This window comes from Passer domesticus, chromosome 4, assembly GCF_036417665.1.
Source record: "Passer domesticus isolate bPasDom1 chromosome 4, bPasDom1.hap1, whole genome shotgun sequence".
Taxonomy (NCBI): Eukaryota; Metazoa; Chordata; class Aves; order Passeriformes; family Passeridae; genus Passer; species Passer domesticus.
Window position 1 is genome coordinate 35374338 of NC_087477.1, and position 24663 is coordinate 35399000.

At 42.5% G+C, this 24663-nt stretch overlaps 1 protein-coding gene and 1 long non-coding RNA gene across 3 annotated transcripts in view; both read right to left on the bottom strand.

Moving 5' to 3' along the window:
* PPP3CA (protein phosphatase 3 catalytic subunit alpha) overlaps positions 1-23674 on the bottom strand; it is a 170552-nt gene extending 146878 nt beyond the window's left edge. Inside the window, exon 1 of one of the 2 annotated variants that reach the window (XM_064417072.1) lies at positions 23010-23674. In XM_064417072.1, the coding sequence (XP_064273142.1) occupies positions 23010-23067 (58 nt within the window). In that variant the 5' untranslated portion in view covers positions 23068-23674. The remainder of the gene's footprint in view (positions 1-23009) is intronic. The other variant, XM_064417073.1, reaches the window with a different exon arrangement.
* LOC135298914 (uncharacterized) lies at positions 6376-9365 on the bottom strand. The gene is made up of 3 exons (XR_010360971.1): positions 8663-9365; positions 7648-7770; positions 6376-6498 (listed from the first exon to the last, which is right to left on the bottom strand). It is a non-coding gene; the product is annotated as an uncharacterized LOC135298914 (long non-coding RNA).
* Positions 23675-24663: the final 989 nt, after the last annotated feature.

The window sequence follows — 24663 nt, forward strand, 5'->3', positions numbered from 1 at the left end:
ACAGCCACAGCTCGAGAAGACATGAAGCCATGTACCAAGAAACACAGTGGACTTTCCAATCTGTGTCCCAGGCAGATATCTCCACATTTAAATGGAAAACGAGTAAGGAAATCTACTGAGACATCATCCAAACAACACAGGTGTTGGAAATTTCCATCTTCTGACTTCATAACCAGGAATACCAGGCACCAGAGCATGGTGTTCAGAGAAGGGTGGGAGACACCTGGGAGCAGCTGGACAATACTGAACAGCCAATGCACCAACCCTGGAGCAGCTTTCCACCCCCCACTGCCAGACTGGAAGGAAGCACAGATATGCAAAAGAAGGTTGTCAGTATCCCATACATGCCATGCATCCTCCAGCCTTGCAAAAGTTTTGAGCTTTTCATGCCAGTTTGGAAGGTTACAGTATGCTGTACCTATAACTGATGCTACATTAGCATGGGATAAATTTGTTTGTGTTTTGTGATTAGCACACTCCAATGGATCTTTAGACAATTCTATACAGTAACAAGGAGTAAGACCTTTTATCCCATCAGATCCACATCTACCATGTATTTATACATAATGTCAGAAAAAACAGCTAATATACTACCCACAGGAAACCTGGCAGACTTTAGAACATTATATGAAATATATTCATACTGCACCTGTAGACATTCAAGTACTATAATTATTTCTTCTGAACTTTAAAGAACAGAGTCAGTGACTAAAATCACAGAATATGCTAAGTTGGAAGGGACCCATCAGGATCATCAAGTCCAACTCCTGGCCATGCACAGAACACCCAAAGGATCACACCATGTGCTTAAGAGCACTGTCCAAACACTCCTTGAACTCAGACAGTGACCACTTCCCTGGCAGCCTGTTCCAGTGCCCAACCACCTGCTGGGTGAAAAACCTCTTCCTGATACCAAACATTCCCTTGGTCACTGGTCACAAGAGTGAAGAGATCGGTACCTGCCCCTCTGCTTTCACTTGTGAGAATGCTGAAGACAGGAATGAGGTCTCCCCTCAGCCTCCTCCAGGCTGAACAAAACCAAGTGACCTCAGCTTCTCCTTGTAAGGTCTCCCCTCCAGACATTCACCAGCCTCCTTACCCTCCTATGGATGCTCTCTAATAGCTTAATGTCTGTCTTGTATTGTGGTGTCCAAAACTGCCCCCAGGACTCCAGGTGAGGCCACCCCAGTGCAGAGCAGAGCGGGACAATCCCCTCTCTGGCCTGGCCAGCAATGCTGTGCCTGATGTACCCCAGGACATGGGTGGCCCTCCTGGCTGGCAGAGCACTGCTGGCTCATCTGCAGGGACTAGGAGAAGTTTTCCCAGCATCATAATTCCAGCAGAAAACAGTGCTGTCTTTTGTGATTAGCTAGCTTCTCATTTTTGATTCTTCTGCTTTGGAGTTCCCTTGGTGTATTTCCAACATTTGAATGACATGTACATTCTGTATTAAAAAAAAAAAATATCCTAATGAGGTCCAAATCATCAGGCAAATGTAACTTCTGTTCCGCCTGGATTATTTGGTTCCAAAAAAGAGAGCTGGATGCAAAAAATTATGAACCCGGAAGCCCAGGTCTATAATCTTCCACGCTCTAACCACTAAGGATGTCCAGGATTACAGACAATTCCTACAAACACAGGGCCCAAATACTTCACCCCTCAGTGAGCAGGAGATTTCCCCAGGGGAGGTGGAAATCACTGCAGAAGGTCAACAGGCAGAGGTCTGGCCAGTGGCTCAGCTTTCCCCACTATGAACAGAGAACACCACTGGGATTTCCAGCTGGGTAAAATTCAGCTGACCATGGACAGTGACAGGGTTGCTATTAGTTTCCAAATATCAGTCAAGAAGCATGTCTGATTAATTCAATTCTGCAGCTCTTTGAGTGATGTTAGAGGCAGCTGCTTGTCTCAAGATATCGGATTAAAAAAACACCATAAAACCTCACATGTTCCCACCCACAAATATGGATTTGGATCTATTTACAGAGGCCTCATTCTCACTGTTGCACTCATAAACAGTAAGGATTATATTTTAAAGTTACAAGAGCCTATGCTCTGAACACAGCTAGACAAAAGTTCTGCTGCAACACTGGTAGTGAGATTTACAAGGAAATGTTCCTACACATGGACAAATGTTCCAGTCTAAGGGCAGCTCTGCATCCATTCAGGAGTTTCCAGCATAGGAAAACATTTCTGTATGAAACCAAAATGTACAGAATATTCTATTTTAAAGGCAATATAGCAAGTCTACTTCCTCCTTTGTTGATTTTAAAAGATGCACATGACTTCTTTGTTACACGTCATCTTTGGAGAATATAATAATTCATATACCGCACATAGTCATTTAAAAAGCTGAAATGCTCAACCCAATTAAGCCTTTTTAAAGATATTACTGCAGTTTTTCAAATATGCAAAAGTTAACTAAAAGGGACAAGCACATCCATAGCTGTACTTTACAATTTTCAGATGTGTTATCAGATGTTCTACAAAATGGCCTTATGATCCTTCATTTTATACTAGATATTTAATAGTGACTTTAGTTAGTTATTCTAGTTAGTTATTTAGTTGGTTATGTAGTTAGATTTGTGCCTTGAATCACAGATAAAATCATGCTAAGTTTTAGCAATCAGTGAATGAGCTTCACATTGGGAAGCAAAAGGCAGAAGACCCTCAGTTTCTCTTTTCTTCTTCTACAGAAAGAAAAACATTTTAAAGTGGCACAGAGGCTCTTAATCTTACACCATGCAGAGGCTCACAGGTCCTTCCTAACATGAAGTGAGAGTCTCCTGACCTGTATTATGTTACAGGAATCATGGCAACAGCACCAGAAATGCTGAAGCTGCTCTGTCTGGATGGTGGGAGACTACAGGTGACGAGCAGCAAGTCCTGCTCTCAGATGGAGAGGAATAACAACCAAAACACCCCTGACAAGCAGAGTTACTGGTATTCACTAGTCAACCTGGGCAGTCACCCTCCATCCCCCCAGAAGGATAAGTAGCAGCAGAATTCATTCAACACATACTTTTTTTATAAATTATAAAACAAAAAGCATTTCACAGATCAAAAGAAAACTGATGTGAGAGATGTTCCTAGTACTTTATGTCAGAGATGTGATGTTCCTAGTACTTTATATCACCAAGTTAAAGCAAGAGGATGACAAAGTTTAAAAAGAACTGCAATTTTTTTATTAATCAGCAAGACATCGTAAGATGAATAAGACCTGGCACCAGTACCAAAAATACATCATTAAGTTACTAAACCAGTATTGTAGACTTGGCTTTAGGCAAGACCCTGAGAAAACAGGTCATCATCTAGGCTTTGCAAGAAAATTCCAGGGGTCGTACCTCCCTCTCAGACAGGTCTCTTAATTATCTTTCAGCTGACCATGAACAGAAAATGCAGAAACAGCAGGAAAAAGCCTTTTAGTCCAACTCCACTTCTACAAAACAACAAAGTATCAAACTCCAGCCTCTTGCAGATGTTTACAAAAGCACTACACTGAAATTGTGCTTCTAATCATTCTGAGTGCATACAAGTTTTTTAGGTAATGGTAATAACTTCCATAAAACACCAGATTACATCATTCTGATAAAAATAACTAACTTTTTAAGAACAGAAAAACTAAAAGAGAAAACTTTTTTAAGATTCCTACTACATTTAATTAGCTTGTCTCAAGACCACCCATATATGATTTTGTGATTTATTTGAGAACTTCCCAGACAAGTAAACTCCTTTGGCCTCTTGAACTAATCTCAAACTAAATACTTTCTTTTCATAGAATTTAGTGAAGATCATTTACCAGCAGCCATTTACAGAAACTGTTTAGGTTAACAGAGATAAGGCAAACAGTATTTACAAGTATTTAAGTGAATTTACTCAGCCCTCTATAAACTGTTTTGCTTATCTGATACATTTAGAAAGGACTGACTGCTGGTACAGAGAGAACCACAGCCAATGTGTGGAGTCACTGGTTCCTCAGCCACACCACAAACCTGCATTAGCAAATTTAAAAAAAAAATTAAAAAGGGGGAGGGGGAAAGAGAGAAATGGCTGCACTTGTCACTTCAGTTAGCTGGCTCAGGCACAAACTCAAGCATAAGCTTGTCACCCTTCCCCAGAGAGGTTTTCTTGCACAAAGTCCAGGTAAGTCACAGGGGCTGTGCTAAGCCACCCGTCCTTGTGATTGCTCTGCACGCTCAGCAGCCAAACCACTGCCTCTTGCAGATATGCAACCACTTGACAGCCTCCACTGGCTCTTACCTCAGCTGAATTAAAAGCAAAACAGGCTCTGTACAGCTGAAGCAAGTACACTTTATTAGACAAGATTAAAGAGTGATCCATTTCTGCTCATGTCTAGTCCAGTATGGGGAGGCTTAGGAATACTGCTCCAGTATGAAATACTGAAAAATTTATATAAACACCCACAAATATAATATCCCCTTCAGCTTCTTAAAGTTGTTTTTTTGTAAAAAAGCAACACCAATTGAAGTGACATATATATAAAAGGAATCCAAACTTAGACCTACACAAACTTTTTTACTTTTGTATGCAAATATTCCCATAAGGATACTCTCCTGACAGTGCACCTCAGCTAGAAAAATGCTGTAAGAATATAATTTTCTCCTTTTTTGCAGTGCCCAAAATGGAAGTAGTCTCTCACATAATGTTTGATCTGATTTTCTGTACTTGCCAGAACTGGGTATTTCTCCAAAAGCCTTCTGGCACAAGATCTGAAAGAACACCAACCTTTCAACACTCTTTGTTTTCCTTGTTTTTGGGATCATGGCACAAATGGACACAGTTCAGTAAAACGAAAAAAGTGGGGGAAGGACGGCAAGAGGCAAGGGATAAAAGTGGAAGGAAAGATGAAGTGGCACAGGGTCTCCTCTCCAGACACTGCCACTACTCCCTCTGCAAGCCATCATCTCTAACCCACAGAACCAGGTGTTCTGCAAACAGACAGGACAAATCTTCTCATTAAATGCACAGGTCATAAGTCTTTGTGAATAGTAATGTCAACTTCTACTTGAAATGCAAAACCACTTTTTTAATTGTTGCCACCTGATCAAGGCCACGTGTTCAAGGTAAAAACATGAGCAATGATTTCTCAGTAGTTCTACCCAATGCTGTAAACTTATGAGGCTTTCAATTTTTAACAACACTTTATCTGAGAAGTTGCAAGCAATTTATTCTCTATATACAGCTCTTCTATTAATTCCACACAGATTTTCTTGGGGGAGAAAAATCACCACAGAAGATTCAGACCTTAAAGAATAATCACTTTGCCTTAGGAAGGTATGTATTAGAGAAAATAAAATGTCTTCTTTCTAAAATTTTAAGAAGCTTTTCAGAGAGTATTTGTCTTAATTAATCACTGCTATATATATATTTAAAAAAAAACAAAAAAACACCAAATTACTGCAAACTATACTGGGATCCAAGCAGTTTTCAAGGGTTGGGATAATCCGTACTTGGCTGAGTGCCCATGAACATCCTCCAGGTCTGAGGATATAGCAGAGCAGTGTACACTCGGTTCTAAGATACAACAAAGCCTTTGGAGAGTTAAGTGACTGCACATCTGAGTCATTGTCTGAATGAGACATTTTGGCCTTTCACACACTTCCCAGTGCCAGGGAGACTCTGGATTTCAGCGAAGTTATAGCAGAGAGAAGACGAATCAAAAACAAAAGGTGCTGCAAAAGCAACAGACTCTTAAACTTCTCTCACAGTAAACTTTTAAATATTATTCTGTAGGCAGCTCCACTACTTTCCATCCATAACAATTCAAATGAAGTTAATAAAAGATAACAAGTATTGCAGTTTAAAAAGAGACAAAAAGGGGAAGCTGTGACTCCTCCAGAGAAGATGAAGAGATTTGCTACTGAAAACACAACAACTGACTATATTTGGAGTCAAGGCTTTACAGTAACATTTCATACTCTCATTTAAAGATTAAACCTTGCTTTTGTTCCAGAATCCTAGTTGTGGAGATCCTATTTCCTACACCTGAGGGGATGTGGCAGGGAATACGTATAATATAAGTTAAGACGACAACAAAACTGTACAAGGAGAACACACATACATGCACGCCAAATCCAATGCTTTCACCAGGCAGGTAATAACAAGTGGCACTATTCTGAGAGCAATATTAATGTAACAGATTAGGCACTAGATTCCAAATGAGAAGACTAAAATGCCATTTGTGAATCTGCTGCTGGGATTTTGGAAGATTTATTGTAAGGAAAATAAAAGTCAACATTGGATTATATTCTGCACAAGAAGAAATAAACATGATTTGTGACAAATCTTCCTGGCTGTTTTACAAGGCATAGGAGTGAACAAAACCAAAAGGGAAGTAAAAGGAATACCACTGACCTCACTGCACTTTTCTCCTGGGAGAACTAGTGGGCCTGCTTCCACTATTCTTTAAGAAAACCTTGAGGTAGTTTATGTACATCAGCATACAAAAGGCAACCTTTAGGGGAGGGGACTGTACACCTAAATAGAAAAAAAAAAAGCCAGCAAAATTGGAAATTCTCAAAAAGAGACTAAAAAAACCTGTTACAGCCTGTTAGGGAAGACAGACTGCACAGCCCAACAGGGCAGGGCACATCAGTCAGCCAGGCATGAAAGAGAAACCCTCAGTTCTCAAGGAAGACAAAAGCTACAGGGCCACATATCCACACAGGAGGGCATGATTTTCTAACAGTATTTGTTTTCACTTCTTATTCTTACATCATCCTCTTTTCACAAAGAACATTAATTGAATTAAACAACAACAATCAGCATCTGCAATGTGAATCCAGAACTTTCCTCTTCCATGGGAAGAGTGGCAAGCAAAAAAAAAAGGCACTCCACTTTTGGTGCAAGTTACATGAAACCACCCAGGTTTAAACAGACTATAGACTGCATGAGAAAAAGAAAGGTCAAACATAAATGTTTTACACAGGTGCACAGAGCATAAAATCTAGGATCACCCTTCATCCCAGCAGGAAAAAGGAGGACTTTATTCCACAATTTCAGTCTAGCAATAAAGCAAAAATCCATATCCTCTTGCTGCGACTATTGCACTCATGCCAGGAAAGCAAAACCACTTACAACAGCCTCATTTTAGAACTCCAGGCACCAGCACAAAAGATTCTACAAGATCCCCAGCAAGGAGTAATCCAAGTTTCTTTGAGTATCACTGGGTAGGCACATTCTCTAATGCCTCCTGCAACAGATGCCTGGCAATCCAGTTACAGGAGAACACCATCTATTAGTGCCACCCAGTCCTCTCCAGTTTCACACCCTGGATTCAGTCCAGGTATGCCCAGTTTAGAATATGGATTCAATTAAATGAATCTGTAGTCATGCTTTAGAAGGTTTTCTGTGAACTTTGCCCATCAGATAGGAAATACTACAGGCGTAATTATCCTGGGATATCTTATTATTTCCCATTGGACTGACTATCAGGATCTGAAAAAAGAAGTAAGAGTAGTGTCTACAAAGAACTGGTTTTTTAGCCAAGCATGGCACCAACTGGTCACAGCTCTTGCACACAATAAAAACAAAACAGATCAGACCAGAAGGTCTTGCCCTGAAACTCCTCTACATCTCACACCTACAGAAAGCAACATGGATGGGTACTTTTTGTGTAGGTCGGACCTGGCCATTTGAGGTGTCCTTCCAAACGGAGGCCTTTCCAGCAAATCTGTTCCGGGATTCCCTGCAGCTCAATTCCATTCACTGGATCCATGGAAAGGTTTTAGACTCCTGACAGACAAGCTCCTAAAACAGAATTTGTTAGTTTCAGTAGACATTGGAAGGTTTGTTTTGGCCTGTGAAAATCTTCACACTTTGCTCTTTTCTCCTGTTTCATTTCACTAGGATATTTTGTAAGTGTCTACATGGAAAACCACACATAGCAGATAAAGAAGCTCATATTTTATTCATTTTTGCCAAGCACCTTAGATAAAAAACAAACTCCACATGAGATTAGCAGACAAATGACAATGTAAACTTGAGAGGCCAAAATATATAAGGTAGCTACAGTGTGTGTGTATGTGTACATAAGAAGCTGTACTGTAATCACGGTATTGTAAATATTTCAAGTACCCTGATTACAGAAGTTGATGACATGCATTCCAGTCATCACCATTGTCTTGGTACAGGAGAAAGGCATGACATTAAACAGTCCATATCAACACAGGTTTTATAGCAGTTAGGCCACAAATGCAAGAAAACATCCTTTTAATAGCGACTCCAAATTTGCTTATAAAGGGAAAAGAAAAATGCATATATATGCATAATGTTTTTGCATAATTATGCACATACAGATGCATAATTTTTTCTGAGATGTTTGTTGATTTGGGGAGAGTGGTTTGTGTATGTTAGGTTTGGCTATTTTTTTCTTTAACAATCAAAAGGCATTCATTTCAGTTAACTCAGGAATAAGAGTTAGTAACCTGTTACCTAAGGCTCTTACAGGATTGAAAATAGGCAAGAAGTCTTCTAAAGCTTCAGAATCTTTTCAGTACATAGCACAAAGTATTAGTGCTTTTGCCTCTGCAACACCTGCCTGGCAACACAACTACCCACAGCCATTTCCCTATCTGAATGGGAAGTTAAATGCTACAGAGGAAATTGGTGGGGTTTCAAGAAGACAGCTTTTAACACTCACCTTTCCCTTATAGATTGGTTCTGGTTCACATACTCCTCTCCAGCTGCACTGCCGCTGAACAAGAAACAGGCACACTTACACAAGCAGGGGATGCTGTTCTGTCAGAAACTAGCAGCATGCCTTGTATTTACTATCCTCTCACAAACATTAAGGATTTTTCTATTTCCAGTTCTACAGTAAAGTTTAGGAGCACCTGCTGATCTCAGGAAGATGTTTGTAGGATATTAGAGTCCTAATGTGTACAAACACATTGCCTGTATGGACCACTTTTCTGGTGGTTTCTTTGAAGAGAAATTAGACCTTTGACAGAGACTTGTACAGTGCTGCAGATACACAAACATGAATAAATTAATAACTATCCTCTCTGGGTCATCTATCATACTCAGCAGTTCTCACCACTGAAGGTTAATACTCCTTTCTCCTTTGAATTACTTAAAGGTATAGATGCTGAAGCAGAAAACAAAAGGTAATTCAAACTCCTCTTGTGACTTCCTTAACTTCAAGCAGCATCCTTTCTATGGTTGTCGTATACAGAACCAGTAATAAATTCAGCCTGTTGCTTTCCCAACCTCCTACAACACAGAATATTTCAGAACTTCTTTCATGGGGATGTATGTTTGCCCTAGATTTTAATTTATATTATGATTTATATTGCACCAAGGCGATTCATGCTTTAAATTATAGTATCTATCTTTTTCCTCAAATGTATCTAGTCAACTGAGTGACCCTGGAAGCTACACTTCCAAAACCAAGTATTACCTCCATTATCCAGATTACTTATCCATGAAGGTGATGCCACCTGCAGAACTTGCTCAAAACTTCTAGTATGGTTGCTCTACTAACTCTTCTGAAACAGTCAGCATAATTCTGTCATAATCTGAACTTTTCCAGATGCTTATTTTCATTTCCTGTTACCCACATCAAGAGATTCCCTTATCTCAGGTTTGATTTTAGATTAACACATGCAATTTAAAGGGCAACCTGCTCAGGTTTAAAGGGCAACACTCACCCTCATAAGGAAACAAATAAACAAGAGGAAGCAGCAAAGTAAAAATATGCCAGAGAGTCAGTGCTGAAAGACAATTGCCATCCCTCTCAATTTCAATTGTCATGCCACTATGAAAAAATCAGATGAACCAAGGACTAGGGAAAAATAACTGCTTCCTTCTAGTAACTAGAAAATGGACCTTTCTGACAGTCATATTAGAAACACTGGCAGTAACTAAGGAAGACTTGTATAAAAGCTTTCTTTCCCTTTTTCTTACAGTTGTCCAAAGTGAAGTACAGTGGTCATACTATCTGTCCTGCTTCCAAACTAACCAAACTCCAGAGCTGCACTTGCTTAGGAGATTCTGAAAATTCTCATGAGTGATCTGTGCAAATATTTTGCCAGCAACACTACTAGTTACATATGGATGCATTAACTCATAAATTTATATATATCTTCCCAATGCAACATATCTTGCTGCTATGCCAAGACAATTACTTACATGGTGGACAAAGCATTCTTCCTGTAGAACACCTTATTAGCAAACAACTTTGCATTTTTAAGGGATATTTCTGCATTTCACGTTAGGTCAAAAGGCCTCTGAACTGATCAAGCATTTTAATTATCCACTTAAGAGAGTTGAGTAAAAGGTGATCACAGATGCGTTGAGGTTGAAAGGGGACCTCTGTTGGTCAGCTGCTCCAACCACCACCTGTCCTCAAGCAGGGCCAGCTAGAGCCAGCTGCAGAGAGCCCCATCAAGATGGCTTTTGCATGACTCCAAGGAAAAAACTCCACAACCTCTCTGAGCAACCTGTGCTAGTGTTTGAAAAACGGAAAGTTACTGTGAGAGCTGTCAATTAGTGCCATTAACTCTTGCCCTGTCACTGGGCACTACTGAAAAGACCTTGGCTGCCCCTTCTCCATTTCCTACAACCAGCTTTCATACAGCCAGATAAGGCCCCTCTGAGCCTTGTCTTCTCCACACCCAGCTCTCTCTGATTTCCCCAGTCCCAGGTCCATCTCTGTGCACCAGCACTGAACTTATTCCAGTATGTCCATGTTTTTCTCATACTAGGAAGACCAGAACTGAATCCAGCATTTCAGGTATGGCCTCACCAGTGCTGAGCACAGGATTCACCTCTATCAACCTGCTGGCAACAACTGTCTTTATGCAGCCCTGAGGGCTCTTGGCAAACTCTCTAAGAGAACCCATAAAAACCTCTGTCTCCATAAATTGGGAGGTGAAGGCAAAGAGCCTAACACACTTTCAGAAGCCAGAGCAACTGGATTATAACCAAAAAGATATCTGCAGAGTAACTTGCTAATGGGTAGTACTTCTGAGATTAGCCAAGGTTATATAAATAACCTACAGCAAAATATTGTCTGTTACAATGGGATACAAGATGTGAGGCTAAGCGTACAGAAAATTCAAATGCATTTAAAACTTCTGTTAATGACAGTGATATCCCTCATCTTCTCTGTGGTAAACAAACAGTATTTACATGTGAGGTAAGTATCACCTGAGAGTCAGAGCTCCAGGGAAGGCACAGCACCTTGTTAAAAGGATTAAAGTATGCTATTCCCTAATGTGCAAGCTCTCTATATGCATAAATTAACTCCTATGTACTTTCACATGTCCCACAAACTGTGAGATAAGGACCAATTACTAAGAGCCCAGCAAAGCGCCACAAAGATGACTCATGGGGACCAAGGCATCTCTCTTGTAATGAAAGGCTGAGAGCTGGGGCTAGCCCAGATGATCTCCAGAGGTCCCTCCCAGCCTTAACCGGGCTTCTGCAAAGCTGTCAGAGCTTGTGCTTTTTTACTGAGAGTGACTGAGAAAGGCGTTTGACACGTCATTTATAAAAATTACGGATATACTATTTCTCCAGTGAAGTGGAAAGCAGAAGATTAAATGATAAAGCGGGGGTGAAAAAAAAAAACAAAAAAAACCAAATCAAACCATACCTGTAGTAGTCAACAGCCCAGAAGCTAAAACTGATCTCTCAACTGAAATGAGTGCAGGTTCTTCCTCTTCTGTAGTACAAGTATGGGATTTTTTTTTGAGTTCACGTCTTTCCTCTAACTACCAAAATAACCTTATCTCAGGATGCTCCAAACACAGCATCCGAAAGTCATTTTCCCCTCCTTCTTACTGATAATGTAAGGACAGATCGAAAGTTGTTATGGTTAACAGAAACTATAAGCACTTCATCTCAGCAAACTTGTTTTTTTAAATATGCAGAAAGTTCATTCTCTGATAATCTCAACCAAATTTAGGGCTATACACACAGAGTATATGAATAACTAAAAATTTCACCAACTGCCCTTGCCAGTTCTCTGCTTGTTGAGAGTCAAGCCCCCCAGAAGCTACCAGCCAGCTTCCTGCCCTGCTGCACAGACACCACCAGGATACTCCCCTGAGCCAACAGGGCTCGTGAGGCAAAGCAGTACCAAAACAGCTCTCCCTGGATTTCTAAACTACCTTAATTCTAAATTCCCTTAGCAACACTTCACTGCACTGAACACACACCTCCTTGCCCACTGAGCTATTCATTTTTACTTCCCAAGCTCTCCATCTGCTGTCCCAATACAGCATGTTATGCATTAGGCTCCCCTCTAGTAATCACAGACACCACCACTTGGGTGACACATGACAGCAGGTTTCTCAGGGAAGTAAATAATGTTCCCATATCTGTCTGGTATGTACATCTTTAGCACCACACGTGTGATTTTGGAAGTCATTCTCTTATATCTGAAAAATAAGTTAAACAGATTTTATTTAAGGTGACCCAAATACGTTCATTACTGAAGAAAATTTCTTTGTAAAGGGACACAAAAAGAACATAGATACATAAACTCTTCTGCCTGTTTTTCCAACAATAAAGAACAACCATATGCACATACAAAGAAAACATTCTAGACTACACTTCTAAAGAGAAAGCAACAGTGAGGCAAACTTCCTTGGCAAACCAGCAACCCACAAACAGACAAGTTCATCCTCACTTGGTAAACGAGCATTGCAAAGTAGAAAGGCACTTAGCTCACTCTTAAAATAAGTGCTAATGCTGTAAAAGATCAAATATAACAAAGTAGTTTAAACCAAAGAGAAATCATGCACTGAAAAAGGAAGGCCAAAATAAGAAATCCTGGGATGACAACTTGATTCACAGTTTACTCAAGTTAATGAAAGACTCCAACTCCCACAGATTTCAGCGGGTTATGAAACAGGTCCTGCAGAGGGAAACGTTCCAAGTCACAAACAGCAATGCCGTATTTTGATACGTAATTGCCACCACTGCCTATGAAGAAATCCCTAGTGTAAAACAGAGAACAAATACAGTAATCTTGCTTTCTCATTTTAAAAATGGCATGAAAGAAACAACAAAAGAAAGTTATTGAAGAGAACTAGATTGTTCCCAGCTGTTGTCATAAAATACTACAGCTGTTCATGTCATTGCAGCTAATGACCAGTTGCACTATTTAAAAGATTGTAACACAGTATGACCATTGTAATCTACATCAAACTGAAACTTGGCAAGTATCATGGAAAAAAGTCTAAGAAATCATTTAAATCCTGTTTGATTTTATTTTTTAATTTCTGTTCATGGGTTGGTTTTGAGTGTTTTGGGGGGATAGGAAGGGACTTTGTATGAATGGTTATTTAGATTGGCAATTATGTTAAACTACTTACAAAATCATGGTAAATAACAGGTATTAAATTATCAAAATTGTCTTTTCCAGTAATAAAAAGATAATTCAACTAATAAATCCTGGTTTGGTTTGGGTTTTTGACGTTTATTTTTTTTTCGAAAAGAGGCGTCCTGACTAAAAGTCTCACATTCAAAGACTATGATGAAACATCTTTTCTGTGGAGCCAAGATCAGGGTACGCATCACCATCTAGAAGCTTTTAATTGCTTTGTTAACTGAACTATACATGAACCAAATCAGACTTTTTGAATAAATATTCAATTACACAAATGCAAAGAAAACATTAAAATAGAAAAGTTCATACATATATATATACACACACACACATATAGATGCAGAAAGAATTTTCAGATACAGTTCTCTCTAATGGAGCATTACTCCTTGACATATGGAGAAAAAGCATGTGTTCCCACATAAAATCTCCACAGGACTTGAGACATACTACTTCAAGTAATTTCATGTAATTTCTAAAGAAAACAAAAGAATATAGGTTCCTCTCCAGCAATATGTCCTCCCCTCCAAGATCATCCATACAGAACTACAGACCAGAAAGAAATCACAATCCTGCCCTGCTTTTTATCTTCCCTATAGTTACCAAGAAAATAAATAATTCATGAAGACAATTAGAAGTCATTTCACCACTTTCTCCACTTTAAGACACAAAAACACTGCCAGAGAAATTCCAAATACTTTGGAAAGATGATGACCTAAACATACACTGCTTTGACCCATTTTCATGGCAGCAGCCCGGGACTCTGTAACAAGTAACAAACACAGCCGCAACAAAAAACCTAGGACAATGAAACTTCCTGATCCAAGGGAAGAAATAATTGCTAAACATGTACTTATAGCCAAACTTAGCAACAGATAAGTTAGAAGCTGAGCCTCTTTTCCTCACTTTGGGACATCTATCTAGACTGCAAAGGATTTCTTTCCAAATGATGGTTACTTCAAAACATGAACAACCCTGAAACTTTATGCAGCCACACAGTTACTGATCTGTCACTATCAACAAATAAAAAAAATTAAAAAGTAGAATTGTAAACCCTACCTTCAAAAACAAAAGTCTAAATTAAAAATAAAAATCTAATCCCACTGAATGAGGCCAAAACTCTAGTTTTGGATAGTTTGGATTCTATTAATTAAGCCTATTGAACAATGCCCAGAGTGACTGTTCTAAGACTCTCTGCAGCATCACATCTGCATAAGCCATTATTAACACATGTTATTTTCAACATTCCAATCAGAAGTTCAAAGTGCACTTCCTTTCTTATAGCAACATTGTACAAAAAGATCAAGTCTGCACAATTAGGAAGTATTAGACAAACGTTGTAGCAGAATTTGCTCCATAGCAATTTGTTTTGTTTTTTTTTTTCCTTCAGCTCTGCATTGTGCAAAAGTCAAGATAATTCCAAGTATTTTGGCCAACAGCAATCTGATGCAATAAAATGCCTAAGCTGAATGCCTCTAAAAAGTGGATGGAGAAAAAGACTATAGGATAGAATACAGTTATACCAATATCTGTCTCCATCAGTACGTTTCATCACATTACAGCACTTTTTAATTTTGAAATCTTGATTTTATTAACCTAGATATGCCTTTCTCAAAGATGAAAAAACTGCTGCTACTTTTCTCAAAGATTTTATACAACCCTTTTTTAGCATGGTTTTTCCCTTTCTTTTCCACAAAGGTTTGGTACAGTCTCCATATAGACTAGGTTCTGCACCTTCTAATCCTAAAGTATAAGGTGGGGGTTTTAAAATTCACTCATCTGTGGTGAACCTCAGGATTCTTCTCAAGTATTACCAACTTCACCAAGTCTTACCCTTCATTGCTAACTAACTTCCGTGCTGATTATAAAAGCACCAAAGCACCACCTCCCTTCCAAGTTAAGCAAGAACACGCTGTTCATGCTGGCTTTGCAAACCACACAAGTTGAAACTCACAGTCACACTATGAGTGTTCAACATAAATTGTAAGAAACCTGCAAGCAGCAGCTGAGCTGCAGAATAGAGACATCCTTCTGTGACAAGCTGGGTAGAGCTTGAGAAGCACACTGACAGTGGAGCTATTCACTGAAAAGAAAGCTACAGTCAGCAGCTGGCTGCAGAGTTACAACAAGTCTGAGAAGAGGCAGAATATACTTCCCCTGTTCTCACAGGCTTCCCCAGGCACCTACAGATGCACCAAAAGGAAAGATACAGTGTTCCATGAACCTCTTCCATTAAATACATCCATCCAAATCACCCAAAGCTAGTAGCACATAGGCTGCTCATTACATTTAGCAATAATCAAATAAGCATAAGAGCAATAAGGAAAGAAGAGTTTTTAGAAATGCAGGACAGGAATAGACAGGGAAAGGGCATTTTGAAACATGAGAGGGGGGGGAAAGCATTAAAAACCCAACTTGCTGACAAGTAAAAGGAGCTGCAACAGACGTTCAGTACAGCTTTTAATTACAAGCAGAAAGAGGTTTGATTGATAAGCCAGTTTTCAAATGAAATGTTTTCAAAAACTGGTTAAATACACCCTAAAGGATGATATCTACACCTTAGAAAGCACCCCAAGACACACAAGAACTAATTTCTAATTAAAACCACCATTTTTAATGTGTGGCATCTTTCCACTCTGCTTCTTTTCCTCTCCAGCTCCAAACATAAATGGTGTTAGTTGACAATTAGCTGGAGATGATGCTGGCATCCTAAATCAATCTTAAATAAGGCAGTGATGTTCTCCTCATACAGCAGTGTTGCTGTAACAACATTACCATGCCTAAGCTCTCTTATAGATAGAGGTATCAGTCAGTTTAAAACACACACTGATGACTGTCAAGGAGGTACTACTCTGGAGGTGTTATTTCAACAGTCGCAGCTTTCTGGGGGAAGAGTAAATAGGGTGGGAATTAGTTCAGATTTTTACCTTTAAAAGAATGATTTACCATCATAACAGTACTTATCGTCTTCCTGGTTTTCCACATATGGTCTCCAGTATCTTCCTTCCCTCAGTAATTATAGGAAACCATGAAGTATGTACCTGGAGTTCCACCTCCAGCAATTACACATCTCAGTCTACAACCCAAGTGGCAGACCACTCAGTGAGCCCCACACTTAGATGGGCGTGCATGCTTAGGCTGCACATGCAGTACAATGGTTTTCAAAACTGAGGTGACACTTGCCACCATTACTGAGTAGACAGAAAATGATCTTTTATGGGGGAAAGTCAAGGTAAATGACTGATTATCAGAAGAGGAAACTATTTGCTTGTTCAACTGAAGAACGATTGTGAAATCACAGCCTATATTTGATTCATGAAACCACATACAGAAGAATATAAGAAGGCACCTTCTCATGAAGATGATTTGAAGTGGCTTTTACTTCAGAAACTTGTGGCTTCTTTTATGGCATGCTTACACTAAGAGTTAAGCAGTATCTCTCCATCTTAAAATACTTTTAAGGAAGTACTTTTTTTCCACATTCCTTGAAGCTATGAAGAAGAAAATAATCCCCACTATAAACTGCTTCAACATGACTGAGAAGCTTAAAATAAGTTAATATTCACACTTAAATGGGGTACCAAATTTAACTTATAGTCCTGCTTTTGTACTATAAGTAGGAGCCACTCAGCAAAACATAAGAAACTGAAAAAACCAGGGAAGATGAGCTGGGAGTATCCAAGCTATAGGTACTTATTTATTGACATTACCCAATATTACTTTTGATAGAAAATCTCTTTAGAAATACCAGGCAGAAAACACTGTGCTGAATTCTAGAAGCCTAGAATTACAAAAAAGATAATTTAAACTATCAAGTTAAATAAACAAAGTTAAATATATTTTGTGTGTGATCTTCCTGCCACAACCTGCACTGAAATGCAAGCATATCCACACTACTATCATCTCTAAATGGGATACATGTGATGGGAGTAAATACCATTCAATTTGGGTATGGATAACAGAGAAAACAACTGTTCCCTTCTACATCCCCCTATAGAAAATGACCTCAACTGGCTCATATTTTCCAATTAAGTTAAATGCTGATATCATCCAGTATGTGCTCCTCTTTCAAGATTACAAACACTGGTATTAAAAGCACCAGCTCCCTACTGAGGCTCAGTCAAAAAGAGCAGGCAACAGAAGGCAGCTTTAGCCAATGTGGAATTCAGAAGCATACAAAAGGTTTTTAACACACAAACAAGGCAATTTGGTGCCTCACTTCATATCAGTCCTACAACTCAGCACACTCAGCAAGCCACTCTCATCATACAGAGCATGAGAAAAGCCTCCCACCTATGCAGTTCAGCAGTAACTCTGTAAGAAAGGCACCCTTCAGCAAGTGCACAATTTTCCCCCTATGCCTATACAGCAAAAGACTTATTTCACTAAAGGGCTTATTTACAAAATGATCTTAATGACTAAGAGGCTCAGTGAGCTCATAAATCAAAACAAATCACCAGCTTTATTACACATAGTCATCAAAGACTGTACTTTGGTTTTGTTTCAGTTCTTTAGCACCACACTCATAATCCCTCACAAGCGTTACACACATCCCACATACACAAACAGGTTTGCACAATGTAAAACATACAAAGACTGGAACACCTAAGTGTCATCCAGCTGATAAAATCTATTGGTCTTACAAACATTAACTCTAGTTTTGACATGACGTAAGAACAAATTAGTTGCATACACATAAAAACATAACACAGCAACCTTGTTTTCTTTCCTTAACAACAATATCTCTCTGAGTATATTCAACTGTATTCTGCTCCTAGGTGCCTTTCACACAGCTCATTTCATAAAGGTACCAGGAGATTATTTGCAACTATGGAGTTACTAAAACTGAGGTGGATGTACACCTGCTCCTTCAAATGAAGGTCATAGTGGATAGGGATCCCCAGTTGTACTAGTGCCACCTTTCTGGCATAGCTGTGAGTGGATTCTCTAGTTAATACTACACCTTTAATCTAGATGCAGTCTTCCTCAGGACAAGCAGTATATTCCTAAGTACTACAACAATAAATTAATTAAAAGTAAAGTCGGCTTTCCTACGCCAACAGAAACAGCTACAAAGCAATTCCTTCTTTTTCCCATGAGGATCAGATAGACACCATCTTCATCATCCTCAAAAGAGAGGCATATCATCCTTTACTGTATTAGACAGTTATAACTATTTAAGTAACCCTGGTCCTTGCCATAAATAAGCAACATTCAAATTTACACCAAAATATATAGCAAATTCACCAACATTACAGACATTCAGGTCAACACAATTGCTCAAAAACTACTGAAGCACTTGCAGGACACATCTATCCTGGAAAAACTGAACTCAATTCAGAAGGAGACAGAAGCAGGCTTCTGCAATTCACCAGTGCTGGATTCCAGCCTGGAGCACAAGCCTTTGGTGAATACACATAAGTCTCGCTGGACTAATGGGAATTACCAATGAAGTTTAGAGTTTCCATTATTGACAGCAATTCTACCTCTCACAAATCTGAAATTAACACTGATGGTGACATATCGATCGTGAGCTGGCATTTATATTATATTACAAACAACTGTCAGCCTGCACTTTAGGAGAGCATTAACAATGACACAGTTTGAAATTCAGAGACAGCAGTGTCTGGTTTTATTGTGTGTTGTCAATTGCTGATATAAACATGTACACCTCCCCATGCAATGCACAAGAGCAAAGGACAACACCAAGGATCACAAGCCATGGCTACAGCCCTTTTAAACAGCTGAGACAGAATTATTTCATTAAAACTCCACTTCTAATAAAAAAGCACCAAACAAAAAAACCCACACAAAAGCATACAACCATCTGACCTGCCCAGAAAAGATCAAAACAATGATTGTACCTAACTAATCACAAGATTTCCAAGAAATACTGACTTCACTTTTTTTTTGTATGACTACTCCAGCTGACTTACAAAGTTTTTATTTAGGATTACTATGCTTTAGTGCAGTATTCCTCAGAGGCACTAATGCAACACCAAATGCATTGAGGAGGTCAAGTAACATGATACATGGCTTTTCCTTCCCCGTGGGTGGGGTTCAAATCAGGAGTGAGCAAAAGTTGTTGACATCAGGCAGCTGAGCCGTGTGAAATGCGCGACTGTCCTCAGTCCAGTTTTTCCTGGACAGGTATTCCTACCTTCACAAGAACAACCAAGCCCACACTCTGGCTGGCAAGTATCAGGAGTCAAAAGCAGCACATATAAGGAATAGCTTCCTCAGTCCTGAAGAAAGACACTAACTTTTAAGACCACTCTGTTCAAGTGAAAACTGCACCATACCACTAATAAAAAGGCAAGGAACTTCAATTAATAAGCACATCAAGTCAGCACCTCCTGCAACAGTATGTTGTCTGAACCTTGATCCCACAAACTTCTGAATGCACCTGAATATACAGTTTATTGTATTTGCAGTCAACAGACCAAAGTGCTGCTCCTCTACGTGACAAAATCCAGAGTAAAGATGAATTGTGTAATTTGCATCACAACATACATACCATCTTCAGGAGAGCACCAGAGTAAAATGAAAGTACTTCTCGAACCATAACTTCATTCTCTGGATTAATTTTACTTTTTTCTTTAGCTCAACAAAACAGACAGTTTTGTCAATTTTAACTGGAGGTAATTTGCTTCTGGAAACTTACCATTACACACTAACCTGAATTTCACCATTACAATTCTCATAGAATGACAGTATAAGATATGCATAACAAAGCCAGAAGACCAAGACGTTAAAAACATTAGGGGCTCCCAAGCCTTTTTCCCCTCATCCCAAAAGCATGTTTTATTTTTTGAGTCCTATCAGTTCAAGAACAATTCATACAATTCAAAAAGCAAAGAAAAATGAGTGAGAGATTAAATCCTCGCCTATGGAAATACTCCACTTCTCCATATATTTGAACTTTTTAAGCATGAGAAGCGAAAAACAAAATCAAACCCACAGCAATCCCCCAAAGAAGCTCTCAGCCACAAGCAATTTGCACAAAGCTGCTGGAACTGTAATCCCCCCAAGCCCGTCCCACTGTTACGTAACAATGCCAAGCCAGGATTTTTCACCAGCCAGCTGAGTTACTGTTAGTAGGAAACATCTCCTCTCACACACCAGCAATCAAGACGGTTAAAAAATAAAATTAAAACATCAACAAAGTATAATAAACCAAAAAATCCCACACAGGCAAGCAGAGGGAAAATTTAATCCAGAGAGACTACAACCATATTAAAGGCATTTCCTTTAAGTAAGGTTTCATATGATATACTAACTTAGAAGAACTTGCTTTCTCAGGTTACACCTTACCAGAGTTAGAATATTTGGTTTTTCTCTCTAAAATAACAAGACTTCAACTACCTATATAGGTGCTCACAATGTAACTTTTTATTTAATTATTCTGTATTAATTTAAGATTGCAAGCCCATTTCAGTTGTTCATCTCAAGAGAGTAAAAATCACGTCCTATATGACAGAAACAACCAAGTGGTCTTTCCTTTATTACCACCAGTTTCTTGATTTCCTTAATGTCTATATGAAGGCAGTGTGAAGTGCCTATGATGCAGCAAAGAATAATCCTATGAACAATCAGTTTACTGTGTACTACACTCTTTGGATGCTATTTTAAGAGCTTAAAAGGATTTAAATATTTAATAGAGGCCTGAACCAGTTAAGCAGATCTTTACATCTACACTGAAACACTGACATTATGAGACAAATAGTTAGCAGGGGCAATGGACACCCAAGCAGCATCTATGTTGTTTTTGTTCAAGACTTGAACTCAGTTTAACCAAGTTGATATCTCTCCGAGCTGCATTATAAAAGTATTTAACTACACATCCTGCTAAGTTTTCTTAGAAATAGTGGTTTTAGATGTTTGAGACATTTCCATGTGGGAAAAATACAAAGAGCAAGTGCTGACAAAACACATTTAGATGAGCTGAAAGCACTAAAGGTTTTGTAAATACTGAAATAATTCCTATTCGTGACAAACATGGTCTTAAACCAAAGGAAGTTCTGCCACAGCAAAGATCAGGACGTTTGGTCATGTACTAGGACCATGCAGATTAAGGAAATTAAAAAAAAAATAGATACTCCATAATCTCCTAATAGGATGGCCATTTGTTGTTTCTATCAGCTAAACACAGGCTTTAAAGGCTACTCTTGGCATGATAAAACAGACTGAAACTTAAAGTGTAAATATTCCAGCTATTACAAGTGATTTTCTTAAAATTCTTGCAATTACGTTTCTTACAACATCTGAATACCTGCACTTTCCTTTGGAGGGGCATAAAATGAAGTTAGAGGGGGAAAGGCATAAGATGGTAAATATAAACACAAAACCATAAACAACACATCTTCCCAAATAATATTTACACTGAGTGTTTCATAATGGCATACACTTATGTAAATACAGAAGTGTATGTATTTCAAGGCCATTTCCATTTCTAGCTTCCCAGGATCTGGACACATGCATGCTGCACCTAGGATTTGTGCTATCCACCGTAGCATACGGGTTGTAACCTAACTGGGTGAAATACTCTAGAGCTGGGTACGCTTGGCTGTACGCCCAGTGCGGAAGGAAAGAAACAAGCAAAAAACAAACAAACAAAAAACCCAGACCATTAAATACACGTGCGCTTCCTACACACCGAGAAATGCACATGTGCAATTTACATCAGGCATCACCCCAGTAAATAAAACCTTGGTCTGTACTGCGGGGCACAACGTGTTGTCAACCCAAACTCTAATTTGTTTATACGGCCGAGGCTGGCAGCACAGGCGTGCCTCCGAAACAGAGAAAAGATCATGGAGCCCGTGCGTGTTTGTGCCGAGCGTGTAACCTCACGGCCATCTGCACGCACACGCGGGAGCACGGACACGGTACGCCCGCTGGATAACTTCACATCCTAGCAGGCCGGGCCGTCAGCAAGAGACGGCGATGGAGGAGGAGAAGGAGGAGGAAGCAGCCTTCGCCGCCTCCCACAACGCCCGCGGCCCGCTCCCCCTCGCCCGGCATCCCCGCCGCGGGTGCCGCGGGGGCGGCCCTGCGGGAGCGGGGCACGGGCGAGCCGAGCGGCGCGGCCGGTCCCGCAGCAGCGGCGCTCGGTGTGGGAGCGCAGCCCCGGCTGCTGGCGCGGGGAGGTTTCCAGGCATCCCTGCTGCATGCGGGGAGCAGAACGGCAGTGACAAGCGGCGGCGGCGGCGCAGCCTGCGGGGGGGCTCCGGGGAGCGCGGTCCGGAGGAGAAGGAGGAATGGGGGATGCCCAGAGGAGCAGGCGGGCTGGGGGAGGGGGCCGAGCCCTGCCCTCCTCTCCCCCAGGCACCGGGGCGGGGGAGGAAGCTGGGGCTCCCCCTCTCTCTCACGCCAGCCCTGTGCAGCGCCTTCAAGGCGGAGGGGGGAGGCGGCGGGGGGAGGAAGGGGGGGAAATGCTGCAATGTAGCGCCGGGCAGGCAGGCGAGGGAAGCCGCAAACCCTCCACCGGGGCCCGGCGCAAGCCCCCGGGCCGAGCCCACCCTGCCAGCTGCCGCGCCGCCGGCAGCCCCGCGGTACCTGCCCGGGGCGGGGAGGGGGGGACGGACGCGAGCCCTGCAGGGGGCCCGGCGGGAGGACCCGGCCGAAAGGGCGGCGGGGGCGCAGCACCCACCTTTCACCACCCTGTCCGTCGTCGATAACTTGGGATCAACGGCCTTATGCTCCGACATGTCCGGCGGCCGGGGAGGCGGCGAGGCTCTCCCCCCTCGGGCAGGGCAGGCGCGGGCTGAGGCGGCGGCGGCCGCTGCGGTCACGGCTCCGGCTCCTCCGCTGCGGCCGAAGTTGCCGCGTCCCGCCGCCGCTCGCTGGCTCGGCTGGGCTCTGCCGCGCGGTGCCTTCCTCCTTCGTCTTCCTCCACCCCCGTCCTCCTCTTCCTCCTCCAGTTAATTATTGCTCGCTTTCAATCACGCCTCCGGGCTGTGCAGGACGGCTCGCTCTTCCCCCCCCCGCCAAAGACCCCGGCGACAACACTCGCGGCGGGCGGCTGTCAGGCAGCGCCGGCAGGAAAAGCCGCGAGTGGACGCGGGCAGCAGGAACAGCCAGGTTGCACACGCAGCGGCCAGCCCTGCGCTTCCTTCCTCCACGGCGCGCCGCTCCGGCTCCTCCCGCCGCCGCCGCCACCACCAGGGCCGCCGCCGCCGCGCGGGACCAGGACCGGGATCGGGACCGGGATCCGTCCTTCCCCGCCGCCCCCCGCAGGGTCTCTCCGCCGCTCGCACCGACACCGGCCGCGGCCCCGCGCGCCGCTGCACACGCTCCGCCGCGCAGCCCCCGCGCGCCGCCCGGCCCCGCCCGCCCGGCTCCCGCTCCCGGGCGCCGCCATTGGCCCGCGCCGCGCTGCCACTCACCGCCAGCGCCCCGCCCCGCGCGCGCCGCGCCGCCCAGGTGCGCCCGCCCGCCGGGGCCGCGCATCGCCCGCCGCGCGCCGGCACGGCACGGCACCGCCCGGCACGGCACGGGACCGCCCGGCACGGCACGGCACCGCCCGGCACGGCACGGCACCGCCCGGCACGGCACGGCCTGCGTGTGGCCGCGGGAAGGAGCCTACTACCTGCCGCTCACGGGGGCGGCGGCCGCGCGCCGGGAACCGCGCCCGGTTGGCCGCGCCTGCGTGCCCGGCCGCCCCGCGCGGGTGCGGACGGGTGCGGAGCGCCGGACGCTCCAAGCGCTCCAAGCGCCTGCCCCGCGGGATGCCCGCCCCGCGGGATGCCCGCCCCGCGGGATGTGGCGTCCCCGGAGAGGTGACACGCAGGTAGCGGGGCTGGCCTGCGCGACAGGGAGATCTTTTTAAACAGCATCCTTGAGCCGGGGGTTGCTGATCCATGCCCTCGGATGAAGGAAAAATGCATCCATCGCCCCTAGCTGTGTGTCTTGCCCAGCGCAGCTGGCACATGGGGCACGGGCTGGCCAGCCTGCCGCGCTCGGCCTCAGTGCTGGGGCACCGCTGTCCGCTCAAATGGGCCTGCGAGGACAAGCGGAATGGCCAAACGTGGGTGAGAAGTGTTCGAAGTGTTCGCCGCCCCCAGCTGGAAGAAAGACAACTCTTGCTTCGTGTTTCTTAGAGGATCGCAAAGTACTTTACATCTGTGAAGGTGTCCTCCACAATTCCAGACAACATAAATAGTGTTATGGGCTTGTTTATACATGTTGCTCAGGAGGAGCTATTCCTGACTAATTTCATGACTAATTTCCAGAATAAGGCCGGGCTGTTCCGGTTTAGTTTAACACCGTGAGTTTTAATTAAAGAGGGCATACCTGTTCTGGAG